This window comes from Falco rusticolus, chromosome 8, assembly GCF_015220075.1.
Source record: "Falco rusticolus isolate bFalRus1 chromosome 8, bFalRus1.pri, whole genome shotgun sequence".
NCBI classification, from domain to species: domain Eukaryota; kingdom Metazoa; phylum Chordata; class Aves; order Falconiformes; family Falconidae; genus Falco; species Falco rusticolus.
The window spans coordinates 7,091,720-7,105,402 of NC_051194.1; the positions used below are offsets into that span (position 1 = coordinate 7,091,720).

Genomic DNA, 13,683 nt, shown 5'->3' on the forward strand with positions numbered 1-13,683 from the left:
CCGTGCAGGCACTGGAAGGCTCGATTTCGGCTGTAACAGGGAAAGAGCTGTTCTGTTCTACCCTTGCTGACCGTGTGGGTCTGAAAGCTTCAAAAGGCCAATTTATTTCTTGAGTCCTGATGTAACCCCATGTATGGCATTTGCCCCAAGGCAGTGAAATTCCAGCCACTCGATGCTTCAGGCTGTGACCTTTGAAGGGTTAAGGAAGGCCCAGCTGCAACCTCCTGAGCTCACTTTGATGCTCAGCTAAAGCCAAGACAGCTGTACTTATAATAGTGCTGAGTAGTTGGATCCTTTGGGATCCGCCAGACTGCTGGGACATGAGTATTGTCCCCTGGTATGGGACATGGCCTCAGAGATGGATCCCTTCACCTTCCTGAGCTGTGACAACCGGCTCTCCTGGTGGCACCTGCTGTGATTTAGAGCCGATTCCTGCCCAAGGGAGCAAGGCAGAGGAGCGGAGGGCTGGAAAGCTTTCCCTTGCATGGGAGTGAAGCTGCCGGTGTCTGTCCGCTGGCGCTGATGGGAAGGGCTGGAGCTGGGAGGAATGTGGCTGTGTCTTGGCAGAGGAACGTGAGTGGGAGTTTCTGGCGGAGAGGGAACGACTGGAAAGCGGGTTTGCACAGGGTGGCCGATCTCCTCCAGTCTCCACCTGTCTCTCCGTCCTCCCCCCTGCCCAAATCCTCTCTTGCCAGCTCTCCTGACCTGGAGGTGGTTCGGCAGCCGATGCCTGCTGCAGCCAGCTGGATCTTGCAGGTGGGGGGCATGGACAGTGGTGCCCCTCACAGTGCCATGTCTGCCAAATTGCAGTAGCAGTCCCTGAGCTGGGGAGGCATTCGCTGTGTCTGCATTGAGAACCCCCCGTTTGCCTGACAGCTCAGAAAGCAGCGTGGCTGGGTGCAATGAGCCCTGGGGTTCCAGGCAGGGGTGAAAAACCTTCCTTCAGCCGGTCCCTCCGGGCATCAGCTTTCCCACTGGGTTCAAATGGCTTGGCAAAGCATCTGCAAAGTGACCGTCCCCGATGGGCTCTGCAGCCAGGACTGACCCTGTGCAGGATCTGACCCTACAGCTGTGCCTGGAGCACATCCAGCAAGGGACTGTTAACCGGGGGACCTCACAGCTTAACCAGAGCTCTTGCAACATGGGTATTTTTAGCTCATGCAAATGGCAGTGTTTATTTTTCTACTGTTGTGCCTTTTTGCCTTTCCCAGGGATTTTATTGCTCGTGAAAGCAAAGGCCTTAGACCCATGTGAGTGTCTGTGCTGGCTGCTGCAGTGACCCTGTCTGCCTGCATCGCTCCAGCTCCATCTGCCCTCGCATTACCCATCTGATAGACTCCAATGAGCCCGTTGGAACAATATCTCCAAGGAGCCCTGATGAATGAGGTGACGGGCTGTAACTGGCTGAAGCACCTCAGCTTACTTTGGACCAGACTCTTCCCTGGGGTTGGGATGCCTGTGTTGTACCTTGAACACATGTGTGAAGTTGGTGATGTGTGTGCAATCCCCCTCATTGGGATGGGACAAAACAGAGGAACGTTGCAAGCTTGTTTATTGTCAGTGTTTCAAATCAGTATTTTTTATTACAGAGACTCATCAGGTTGCTCACACTGTGGCAGGAATTTAATAATATAAGGCACAGGAAACATTCAAAGGTAAAAAAAAAAAGAGTTCTCAGCCTGTGAGACTTAACCATCCCTTCGCTCCTGTCAGGACCCTCTGTATAAAGCAAAATCCAAACACCTTCTCCCTTCCCTCCCGCCCATCCCTTAAACCCCAAAATCCACAACATGAAAAAAAATATTACAGCCTTTCCCTTGAGTATGTGGTAAGTACGCCTCTTTCTGAGCAGAAATATCCCTTCCAAGACTGACACAGCTTCCCTGGGAGAGCAGGGCTGGAATTTAAGCACGACCAAGGCATAGGTGGGAAGTGCTCAGGGGCACACAAGTGATTTGGAGAGAGCCAAGAGCTTTGTTTCAGCTACAGCAGAATTGCTACAGCAAGGTCAGCCACCCGCACCCCGGGGGAACAGGCGGCGAGTCTCCCTTTGCAGCCCAGAAAACACAACGGTCATTGAGCAACGGTAAAGCATGTAGCACTTTCAAACCTTTATTTTTTTTTGAGGGGATTTTACAGGATGGGATGCATTTCATCTTAATTTGTTGTAAATTTTGTGCACTTTCCTATCCGTTTGTTTGATTAGCCCCTTTCTTTTGTGCCCAATGATTGCTAAATTCAAGCCCTGGGAATGAAAAAAAGAAAAAGGAAAACAAAATCCTGCCACTCTACGTCAGTCACCCCTCTCCATCCCCCCCTACCATGAGCTGGGTGACTGCAGTGTCACCCACAGCCGCTCTGCTCGAAAAGCCCCATCCTCCTACATCCTCTGGCTCTGCCCTCCCTTGCTGGCGGTCTGTAACTGGGGACAGTCAATCAGCTGGGAGGTCTTTGCGTCTGCGCTGGCGTGTCCAAGAACGTGCTGTTAGTAAGAAGTTAAGAGAAGTCGATCCGAGAGCGGATACTGAGACAGAGCGGATATTTAGGACAGGAACAGGGTCAGTCAATGGTAGAGAGTTGTTGGAGAGAGAAAGGGCTGGTAAGAGCTTGTGGAAACAGCTGAGTGAATAATCTAGTGGTAATAATTAGGCTATGAACGAGGACTGTTATTTCTCTTAGCACCATCACTACGTATGTTTAGATCTATGTTAGCACCTTGTTCCCAGGGAAAAACAAAACAAAACAAAAGCGGTTTAAAAACCAAAGGAAGTGGGAAGGTTAAAACAAGACAAAGTTGGCAGCAGGGAAGGAAGCTGGGGGTTTAGATCACAAGATCCTTGTCTATGTCCTCTGTGGAAGGAAAAAGAGAGAGACAAGGTTAGGAGGTAGATGCTGCCAGGGTACCACTGCTCCTGCAATACCCCTCCCCAGGACCAGCTGTAATGCATGGCTTCATCATGTGTGGGGGCTTTGGGGGGGCTTTTCAGTGTCCTCTCCACCCCCTTCCTTCCCCACTCAGTACTTACGCTCCTTAATGCCGAAGCAGCTGGCCCACTCCTCCAGGGCGATGTACTTGTCGTTGTCCAGGTCACAAGCCTCAAAGAAGCGGGTGGTGCAGTGCTCCATGGGGATGAGGGGGGCACGGAGGGGGGCCAGCTCAGTGTGGGACAGGTACCTGCCGAGGTGACCGCACGGTCAGCGTGCTGCCTGCCAGCACCAGCTGCCCTCCCATGGGATGGGAGATGCTCTGCCAGGTGCTGGATGCTGGCTCCAGTTCTCTGTCTGGTTTGACTGCTGTCCCAGTGCCCTCCCAGTTATTGGCCATGGAGTGTCATGAAGGTCAAGGACTAGTGTCTGCTTTTGCAACCGGCTGTGCTAGTCACAAAATAGCCAGCAGCTGGGGGTCCTTGCCAGCTGCCCCTACCCCATGGGTCTGTGTGTGTGATTGCTCTCATGCTCATCTCCAGCTCACAGTTAAGCCAGCAGCTGCTATTTCAGCTGCTGAAGTTATCCTGAGGCCTTTGGACTAGGATATTTTAGGGAGCTATCATACGACAGTAAATCTGAGAAGACAGAAACTCCACACCCAAGGGTTATGGGAGCAGCTGAGGCTGGGGGAGGCTCCTCTTTCTGCAGAAGAGCTGTTTGCAGAAGGCAAAACTGCCTGTACTCCGGCCCTGTTTACCCCGGCTCTTGCCAGATGTGTGCAGGGTTTGTCCCTCCACAGGGCTTTGTCTATGCCTCTGCCATCAGCCACCCACTTGTGTCACATCTGCAGCCTGCCTTGACACCTTCTGCCACCAAATCACCCTGGTCCTTGGGCAGGAGAGGGTCCTGGCAGGGGCCCCCGTCCTGCTCTGCTGACACTCACCCATCGATGGGGTGCTGGTCCAGCTGCCCAAACTGCCAGTGAACGGGGAAGATGTACATGTTGTAGTTCTTCTCAAAGTCACGGGCCAGTAACTCCACAGTGTGGTCACCAGCCTCCAGGCGCTTCTCGTTCTCATGGATCTTCTTCACCTGTCATAAGGAGAGGCCAGGGAGACCTTGTCAGCAAGGGAATGGGGTGCAAGGGGGCACCCCGGGAGGGGCTTTACATGGGGTGACCACAGGTTGTTCTGGATGGGCTCCCCTTGTTTGATGGGCTCCGCTGGCGGAGTGAGCTCTTAGGCTCCCTCCCAAGTCCCTCACCTTGAGCTTCTGCTTCTCGGTCAGCAGGTTGTTGTCCTCATCGCGCTCATACAGGGTGATCAGCACATTCTTGAGCCAGTCCCGCATGCGCAGGGGGAACTCGGTCAGCTCTGTGTCCAGGCAGGCAGGGATGACTGGAAGCCATACATAGTGGTCAGTGCAATGTCTGGATGTGCAGCCCCAGACCCTGGACACACAGACCCAGCGCCCTCCCACCTCAGCCCTGAGCCTGCCTGGACCTTTGCTCTTCCCCAGCCCATGGACAAGGGGACAGTGCTCAGGTTAGGGGTCCCCTTGTCTAAGGGAATGGCTTCACTTACATTTGCAAGGCCCGATGTAGTCCAGGTGCAGCTTGTGTCCCTTCTTGGTTCCCTCCAAGGTGCACTTGGTGGCAAAGAAATGGCAGGAGGAGTCATAGGTCTTGTTGTCGGTGCCACAGACCTGCACGGGATGGGGAGATGGTGTGTGAGAGACAGCAAAGCCCAGCTTGCTGGGGAGTCAGCAGGGAGAGCCTCCAAATGAGATGTTCAGCTTGTTTCCTGAGGTGGACAATGGCTCATTGGTCACCTTTGGCTGAGGCCAGATGGGGACCTTGCCACCCTGACTGTCTCCCCCACCATTTCTGGCAATGTCCCCTATGGGGTCCCTCCCCACTCCAGTCCATCAAGCAGCTTCTGCCCTCACCTTCTCAAAGATGCCGGAGGTGGCTGGGCAGCTGGCGGGGTCCTGGCACACACACATGGGTGAGTTGTTGTCATCCACCTCACACACCTTGCCGTGCTTGCAGTGGTGGTTCTGGCAGGGGTCTGGGAGAAGGCAGGGAGCAAAGTCAGAGCCTGCCCCATCCTCACCTCCCACGAGCTGCCTGGGGCATCTCAGCACAGAGGGAAGACAGAGACTTCACCAGAGGCAGCCCTGAGTATCTCTTGTACTGGGAAGATGTGAGGGTTTCTAGAAGTCCACATTAGCCCTCAGGCTAATCCTGGGCTCCTTTCTATAGCCACATGAAACAATGGCTTTTCTGCTGCAAAAAGGGCTTACAGAGAATCCAGTGCTGGGATGAGGCCATGCACCTCTTTTGCTTTTCAGCGTGCATCCAGGTTGGCATTGTCCTTGTGCTACAGCCCTTCCCAAGGAAGTCCCTCACTGTTTGTCGTGGCTAAAGCTTCTCCACCCAGGGAAGGGACAATGTCTCTGCGTGCTGGAGGGCAGGGAAGAATGACTTACTCTCTGCGACAATCTCCTCTACATCCTCTGTGGGTTCCTCGAACTCTCCCACCTCCACCTGGACGGGGTTAGCCCCCACGGGCTCCTGCAAAAGAGGTCAGTGTTTCTCATGGGGGTTCACAAAGAGCTCTGCCCCAGCTCCTGGGGGGAAAAGCAGCCCCCCTATCACCCCTTCTCCCCCATGCTTTGGAGGTGCTCTTCCCAGAGCGGTGGGTGCTGCAAGGGATGGGTGATGAGGAGGAGCAGAGTCACCTACCTCTGTGGTGGGATCTTCAATGACCTCCGTCTCATCAGGCAGAGCCTCCTGCTGCAGGGGAAAATGACCATGAGCTGGGGCCCATGGGGAGGACGGTCCCAACGGGTGACCCTCTGCGACAGGTCACTCTTGGGTTTCCTCCCTGCCTTGCTTCCCCCCATCCCTCAGGGTTTTATTTGTTATAAAAGAAAATCCCCATCAGATATACATGGGATGGACATCCCTGACAGCAGAGAGGCTCCATTGTCTCCTGTACTTACCGGAGCTGCCAGGGCTTTGCCTGCCAGGCAGAGAAGGAAAAGAATCCAGGCCCTCATCTTTCAGCAGACCCTGAATAAAGGAGAGGAAAAGGAGGGATGAGGAAGGAGGCTGCTGTGTGCCGCTCGGCTCCGGGCTGAGCTCACGCTGGCAGGCAGACACTTAGAAAAGGGCGTTCTCTTTGTTTCCTGCCTAGTCTGTTCAATATTACAGACCCACATGCTGACTTTTCTAGCCAAAACCTTAAGCCAAATCATGTTTCCAAGACAAATTCTTTTGATTTTGCAAAATGGGATGGTGGGGGTTTAGATTTCTGTTGCTTTACTGGATGCCTTTCGAAAAATCACAGTCAAAATAGCAGCTCCCCTTTGCTTCACAGGTCTTTTGGACCAAAAAGTGGAGTTTTTTCATGTTAAAAGCCCCTGATATGAGCCCCAGGTACAAGCAATGGAACTCTACCATTTTATTTGTCATTCAGAGGGAAAATGGGAGTGGAGGAAGGAAAGAGATAACAGACGGTGAGATGAGGTGCTTTAGAATTAAATCCTTTAGGAAACCCCTTCCCACATGGACGCAGGCATTTCTAGGAGTATCAAAGACCAGTCCCCGATCCCCAGCACCCCCAAATGTTGGTGTCCCTACTATAGTTTTTCCCTTCCCTGCTCAGATCTGATGGTCCCAAGACTGGGTTTGAGGGATCCAAGATGCTTCTTTGGGGTTGTGTCCTGCCAGGAGATGAGCTCCAGGAGGATAAGCCCTTTGCACCCTCCTGATTTGGGCCGTTGCAGGGACTCTATATGATGAGTGAGCCAGGCAGCCCCGCTAACACCAGCCACGATGCAAGCCAGAAGGGGAGCGCAGCTGGTGAAATTGGCCTGTCCTTGTCCCCCCTGGTTCCTGTTTGGCAGGATTGAGCCTCTCTGTGTGAGGGCAGATAGGAGCTCAGCTAGCCACTTAATATGCCAGTGGCATCCCACTCCTGACAGCGAGGGCTGCCCGTTCCCTTCCGCCTGCTGGGAGAGAGAAACACCCCTGGTTTGTCTCCTGCCAGCGAGGGGACTTGTCACCCTGCCAGAGCTTCCGCTGCCTCCCTTCTGCTCACCCTCCTCTGCTCCACCTGCACGGCCGGGGCACCACAGCCCACCAGTTCCCTGCGGCTGGGTGGGTGGATGGCTTTGCTGGGACAGAGTGTTGGACAAGGTGTCTTCTTCCCTCCCAGCGAGCAAGGATGGATATCTAATTTGCCAGTGCATCCTTTTGCTTCCTCCCCGTGCATGGCAGCTCTCCGGGTACAAACCACCCCAACGCTGTGCTGCCAGGGCACCAGCCAGGCTGGGCTGGGCTTTCTGATTTAGCAAGGTTTGGCCATGCAGAGGCTGAAACCCTCCTTCCAATCTCAGCACTAACCCAGCCACAGCAGGGTGCCCGTGCAAAATAGGTGTCAGGGCACACAGGGCAGCTTCCCAGGGATGTGGGAAGGCTGGGAGCACCGGGTGGTGGGGTTAGCTGCCACGGTGGGATGGAGGACCCTGAGGAGGGGGTGGATGAGCCCCCTTGCTCTGGCCAGGCTGCAGCTGAGCAGCTGCCTCCTCTCCCACTGGGTACATGCTGTCCCTTCCTCTTGCCTTTATTTGCTCTGGAGGCTGCCGAGAGCTCTTCCGGCATTTGCCAGGAGAGATCACTCACTGGTTCTTCACTTCTGGAGGGGTGGTTTGTGGCAGGGGGGAAGGAGGGGAGATGGAAAAGTACTGGTGAATCTGGCCATCTCCTCCCTTGCTGCCATTCCCTGGCTTGTAAAGACTCCTCCTGGGCTTCTCCCAAGGGGCTTGTTTGCTTTGGAAGAATCTCTGAAGTTCAGTGATGCTCGCTGGGCAGAAACACGGCAGTGCCCAGCCTGGAGGAGGGGGCAGTGCTTGCACATGTGGAAGGTAGCATTAAGAAGAACTCAACCTCAGACCAAGGCCATCTCAGATCATTTCCCCAAGCCCCCAGAAAACACTGAATTTCAAAGTCTGGGCATGCAGTAAGCTGGGGTTAGGGAATTACACACTTGCTAGGAGCCAGCAGACAGTCAGAGCTGCCAGTGTTGTGTTTGGAGGCAGAAGGAGCGCAAAAGAGTCTGAGCAAACAATCTCTGCAGAGCTGTCTCACACCAGAGATGGGAAAACAAATTTATTTGAAAAACAACATCCTCCTGGTGGCAGGGTCTGTGCACAGTGGACATTGCAGCGTCTGTGAGCCCCTGGGTCTTTGCAAAGGCATGGTCTTTCCTGAATGCCTGGTGGCCAAAAATTCTGAAATAACAGCTCAGGAGCCCTGTGAACAGAGCTGCTCTGGCAGAAGGGCCTGACCCATGGTGCATGTCTCCTTCCTTGTGCACCTACCATGGTCTGGCTGCCCAAGATCATGCTCTTAGGAGCTGGCAGCTGGGCCATACCATGAGCTTAGCATCCATCCCACAGATGGAGGTGCTGGGGAGGGGGATCCCTGTGAGGGGCCCCGCACTGGGAATGCCTGGCACTGCTCTGCGAGAGCCCCATGAAGGGCAGAGGACAATGTGAGGGGCAGAGCAAGGGGTCATTTGGGACAGAGGAAGGCAGGACTGGGAAAGAGACTTTAGCAAGCAGGGACTTACACCTTTCTGTATCCTAAAGGAATCAACAGAAGCCAGCACTTTACAAGGTGCTGGAAAGCAGCGCGTCATGGGCATGGAGAGGGCTATTGAATATACAGTAAAAAAAGCTTCCATAGTCCCATCCCCTCCTCAGGCCTGCCCTCCTTACTGCTAATGATGCAGAAGGCAGCCAGGCACCCATGGGCTGCAGGACCCATGGCCTGCACTGCCCTTCTAGCACTTGACCCCACTTGCATCCTAAGTGGGGACTTTAGCTCCCTGTTGCTGTGTAAAGTCTTGTGGCTCCCATAAACCCCTCTCAGTGGTTCACCTTTCTAGCATGGCCCAGGCTGTCCCTTAGCACTGGCTGCTCATTGTATTTTGTAGAAATGTCCATAACAAGAGAACCATGGGGTGCGGAGAGGTCTGAGACCGACCCTCAGCATCTCCATAAATTCAAGGCAGGCTACTCTAGCAAACTCTTTACCACCCTCCCCCCAGTCCTGTAGCATCATCATAAGTTTCTCCTGCTGGGGAAGATGTCCCGCAGTGATGTGCGGAGGAGAGTCTGTGCCACTGGGTTCTGTGGGTCCCTTTCGTCTCCTCCCGCCCAGCCTGGGGGCCGTTGTGCTCTGGGGGAGGACAAGGGTGCAGCCTTGTGGGTGCAGCCTTTGGTGGAGGGTCTGTGGGTGGTGGAGTGTGGCCCATGTGGCACTGGCCCTGGCCAGTGTTGCATAAGCCCTTTGGGATGCCACGTTAGTGTGGGGAGGAGTCTCTGCGTGGCCACTTTGACAGCTCCTCCCCGAGGCCACAGGGGTAACCCCAGCTGCCTCCACTGCTAACCCAGACGAAGGGCCTGCTCCCACCACCAGCAGTGGAGAGCAGGAGTGGGTCATCGTTGGGCAAAAACCTTCCCGTGGCTCGGTGTCCCTCTTGCACCCCAGCCCAGCCTCACCGCAGGCAGCCAGCCCGCGTGACAGGGTCTCCCGCACCCACCCCCCATCTGCTCATCGCTCTTCCGAGCTCTGCAGCGTCCGACGTGCCCCAGCACCTCTGACTGACTGTAAAGGCAGGACCAGCCCAGAAAAACCTTCTGCCTACAAACCCCACCGCGGGCCATAGTTCTCAAGGTGCAGATGGGTGACCAAGTGCAGCCACCACAGAGACACCAGGCGAGGGCTGTGACCCCGCTGCCTGGCCCTGACCCCCCTGTGCAAGCAAGACCCTCTGTGCTTTACTCAGGCAGCTGCTCCAGGGCTAAAATTTGATTTGAAGTCAGAGTTGTTTGTGTGAGTCCCCATAAAGCTCCCTGCTGTAACAGGTCCCTGCATGTCCAGGCCATGCTGCTGGGAGTGCTGGCTCACCCAGATGTGCTGTAGCTGCGCTGGGTCCCAGGCAAGCAGGGCAGGAGCAGGGGACTGGGCAGAAACCATCCTGGCTCCAGCTACCTGCACAGTCCCCTCACATGCAGCATGCAGGCTCAGATGAAATGGAATTCCCTTTAGCTCATGCATATACTTACACACTCCGAGTAAAACACAGGGGAAAAACCCAATCTACCACATCTGTCCCTGCAGAGCCACTAAAGACACGCGTACACCACGATGCTGTATTAACCCATTTCCCCTGCAGGGAGTCGAGCAGGTCTGATTGCACTTATAAATGCTCCAGATCTTACAGGGCTTATTGATAAGGGCAGGAGCCCATATGCCGCTACAGTTGTGCTCTGGCTTGAAGCTGTCACCGTTTGTCTAGGTTGCAAAAAGCATCCCTAATGGGAAACACTTAAATTAGAACCAGGAAAAATGCCTGGATGAGACCTGGGCTGCAAACCGACGAGCCCTTTGCAGACCTCAGTGGGAAGGACAGGTGATACAGCATTTTTGTGTTCTGTCTGAGCTTTTCCTTTTGTTTGCATTGGACGCAGGGCAGTGCCAAAAGCAGCCTGGATACTTCTGTGCCAGGTGGAAGCGGTCCCTCTGGCTCCCGGGGGATACAGCAAGCTGATCCTGCATAGCTCCACGAGAGGAGGGAGAGAAGAAACTGTCCACTAAATATTCTACAGAAATGCAAACCATCTTCAAAGCATTCCCTGGACTTGCCCTGCCACAGCCACTGCAGCGATAACAGCCCCGGCCATCCCTCCGACCAGAGGACCCAGAAAGGGTTTCCATGGGAGCCGACATTCCTCTGGGGCTGAGTCATGGAAGAGCAGAGGATTGTTGGAAGGAAGGGCTTGAAAAAAAGTTTGAAAAGTTTATTTTTCCTCTTCCCCCTCCCAACGCCACCCGCATCCCTGCTCCTGCCTATGTGGCAGACAATAGCTTGGCTTTAACTGCGGCGCTGAACGCAACAACCTTTTATTTCCACCCAAAAGTCGCCTGATCGACCCTGACAAACGGCTGCAACGTACTTCTGTGCTTTTGGAGGGTTGCTGAGGTTTTGGGCTGTTTCAAGTCGGTGGGGGACTCGGAGTACTGGCGACCTTCCCGGTGCCCCCGATTTCACTCCAACTTGAAACTGTTGCCTTTTGGTTTGGGTGGGAATTCAGCTCCCATCCCGTTAAGTTTCCTTTTCTTGGCTGCATGTAACAGAGTGGAGCTTTCTTAGATGAGGGGCACAAAGAGCTTAGACTGCCATGCACGTCACCGGGACGGGAAGGACAGCGGCTGCCTTTAAAGGAAACAAGTCCTCGGCTCTATCTGTGTGGACCTCAAATTGTGCATGACTGAGCCCAGGTTCTTAAAACTTACAAAAAAACCAAAAAGAGCTTTGTTCCTGCTCTCCTGCAACCTCTGTCTCTCTAGCAGTTGATCAGCTGGAGTTAAGCAAACCAGGGCAGCAGGACTTGAAACGGTTTCAAGGTCTGCTTGGAACAAAAAGCCAAGTGTCTTTTTTTTTTTTTTTCCTTTTTTTTTTTTTTTTTTTTAGAAGAAATAAGAGTGGCTGTACTGGAAAACATAAAAATGCTGAGATGAAGTCGACAGCTCTTTTGTTCTTCATCTAGATTATCTGGTGAGTAAAACACCACCTGCCAACACACCTCAGGCTGGCTGTAATCGGGACTGGTTTGTAACTAGATCTGATTTGCTCTGAAGGTTGGTTTGATGTCCCCAGACATTGGTCTCATGCATCTCGCTAAGGAAATACCCCACAACTGGAAACCCAGAGGGAAAAAAGCGGGGAGAGAGAAAAAATGGGGCAGGTTAAACCTTTACAGATGCCACCAAAGTGTTAAAGCTAGCAATCTGGCGGTGAAATACAATAAGGGATGCAGTTTAGGAGCAGAGACGCTGCAAAGAGGAAAAAGAGAAGTCAGGAGGGGTCTCTAAGTGCATCAGTTAGGGTAGGGAGTGCCCACCTCCCCGCACCAACTGATGCATTGCTGAGCACCGGGCGCACCCCCCAGGCTGGGAGGGCGGCTCCTGCCCCAGGGACCCCCTGAGTGGGGCTATCAGGACCCCCATGCCAGGAGAAATAGCAAAGGCAAATGTGAAGGTCTCGGGCCATACCTCGCAGTCCCGGCAGCAGGGCTGAGGAAACTTCAGGCGCTTGGACGGGCTGGAGAAATCTGTAGGTTTTAGAAGGAGGCAGCAGGAAGCCAAAGGGTGGGCTGGGTTTCCCGCTGCCTCTCCTCCTCCTCCTCCTCTCTGCTATCTTTCCAAATCGGTCTCTTCCTCTCCCTCTCTCCCCAGTGGGCAGTCCCACCCACCCCAGAGACAGACTGAGGCACAGCCTGGGTCCAAAGGATAGACCAGAGAAATCAAGCGGGGCTGGAGATCAAGGGGGTCTCTCGCAGGGAGAGCTCAGCCCCCAGCGCGACCTTCCCAGTGGAGACAGTGACACAGCAGCTGCCTGCACTGCTGCAATGAGCTTGTCAGTTCCCTGGCTCTCTCAGACTAACAGCCTGGGGGAGCAGGGAGGAATACCGTCTCTCCGCTTGGTTTGTCCATCTCCTAGCACCTTGGCCTACTGCATTTCAAATGTTGAATGCTATCATTTCACAGCGGGGTAGTTCAGCCCCTGAGCTGGTGTTTTTCATCCTCAGGGGGATGCAGGGGATGACAGGAGAGTGCCTCACTCCCCATCCTCTTTCCTAACACTGATGCCTTGTGGAGGGGGAGAGGAAAGAATGAGCCAGAGAATGTGGAGAGTTATGACATGTCTGAAATATACTCCAATTAGGCAGAGAAATGCTGGGCTGGTAGATGCGGTTCTCAGTAGATTGGTCTCTCTGCTGTGGTTATTGTCCAGCAGATCTGGACTGATTGAGCATAACCCACAGTGAGAACTGCTGGTCAGTTGAATCTGATGGTCTCTTCAGACACATCATTAAATACTTTGACCTTACAGATCGTAACTCAGCTGGAGCAGCTGCCCAGCCAGGGACAGAGAGACAGCAAAGCTGTTTGGAGTTGACTTTTCCCATCTGTTCCTCTCTATGCTCAGGGTGACAACCCAGCTCCCCTGTGCTTGCATCTCACCATGACTGAGAGGATTTAAGGTTCATCTTCTCCCCTGGCAGAACCAGGCAGCACACCTTTATGCACCAGCGTGGACATGGTACTGCATTGCAAAGTAAAACCAGCAGCCAAAAGGAGAGGCTGTCAAACTGTGAATTTGCGCATCCCTGAAGAATGTCTCCATGACATACAGGGCTGTCCTGAGCACTGCAGATAGTTCAGCTCTTTGTGGCTTGTGATCCACCTGTGGCACCAACCCTCACCCTGTCCAGGGCAATGCAAGGTTGCTCCCCAGGGGCTGCTGGAAAGCTGGTGGCTCATGTAACCCACAGGGTTAAGGACAAGTCATCTGGCCACCATCAGTCTGATTGCAGGTGCTGGGTGAAGGACACCCAAGAACATAACAAAATGCGACCTTGTGTTTTGTCTTGGCAGCCTGGAGTTTGGGTTCATTCCTCAAGATTACACTCTGTCTTTGAGAGGGGCTGAGACACCCATCTGGGTGCTTAACTCTTCTCTCTGATGTTGATGAGGATTTAGATGTCAACACAGGAACTGGTCTGTCCCGACCTGCCGGGCTGTGCTGGCTCCTTGCTCTGTCGGGTGCCAGTTACTTCGTGATTTGTGATTCTTTATCAGCTCGCTCCTTGTCTGGCCTCTCGGCACTTCTGCAT

At 53.9% G+C, this 13,683-nt stretch overlaps 1 protein-coding gene across 2 annotated transcripts; it reads right to left on the minus strand.

The window, feature by feature from the left end:
- Nucleotides 1–1,535: 1,535 nt before the first annotated feature.
- SPARC (secreted protein acidic and cysteine rich) lies at nucleotides 1,536–12,191 on the minus strand. 2 transcript variants are annotated; one of them, XM_037398107.1, is made up of 10 exons: nucleotides 12,059–12,191; nucleotides 5,935–6,004; nucleotides 5,675–5,725; nucleotides 5,419–5,503; nucleotides 4,876–4,997; nucleotides 4,512–4,632; nucleotides 4,192–4,325; nucleotides 3,872–4,020; nucleotides 3,027–3,175; nucleotides 1,536–2,850 (listed from the first exon to the last, which is right to left on the minus strand). In XM_037398107.1, the coding sequence occupies exons 2-10, from the start codon at nucleotides 5,989–5,991 to the stop codon at nucleotides 2,822–2,824; spliced, it is 897 nt and encodes a 298-aa protein (XP_037254004.1). In that variant the 5' UTR covers nucleotides 5,992–6,004; nucleotides 12,059–12,191; the 3' UTR covers nucleotides 1,536–2,821. The 2 variants fall into 2 exon arrangements, with proteins under 2 accessions (XP_037254004.1, XP_037254005.1); XM_037398108.1 differs by lacking the exon at nucleotides 12,059–12,191 and adding an exon at nucleotides 11,300–11,390.
- Nucleotides 12,192–13,683: the final 1,492 nt, after the last annotated feature.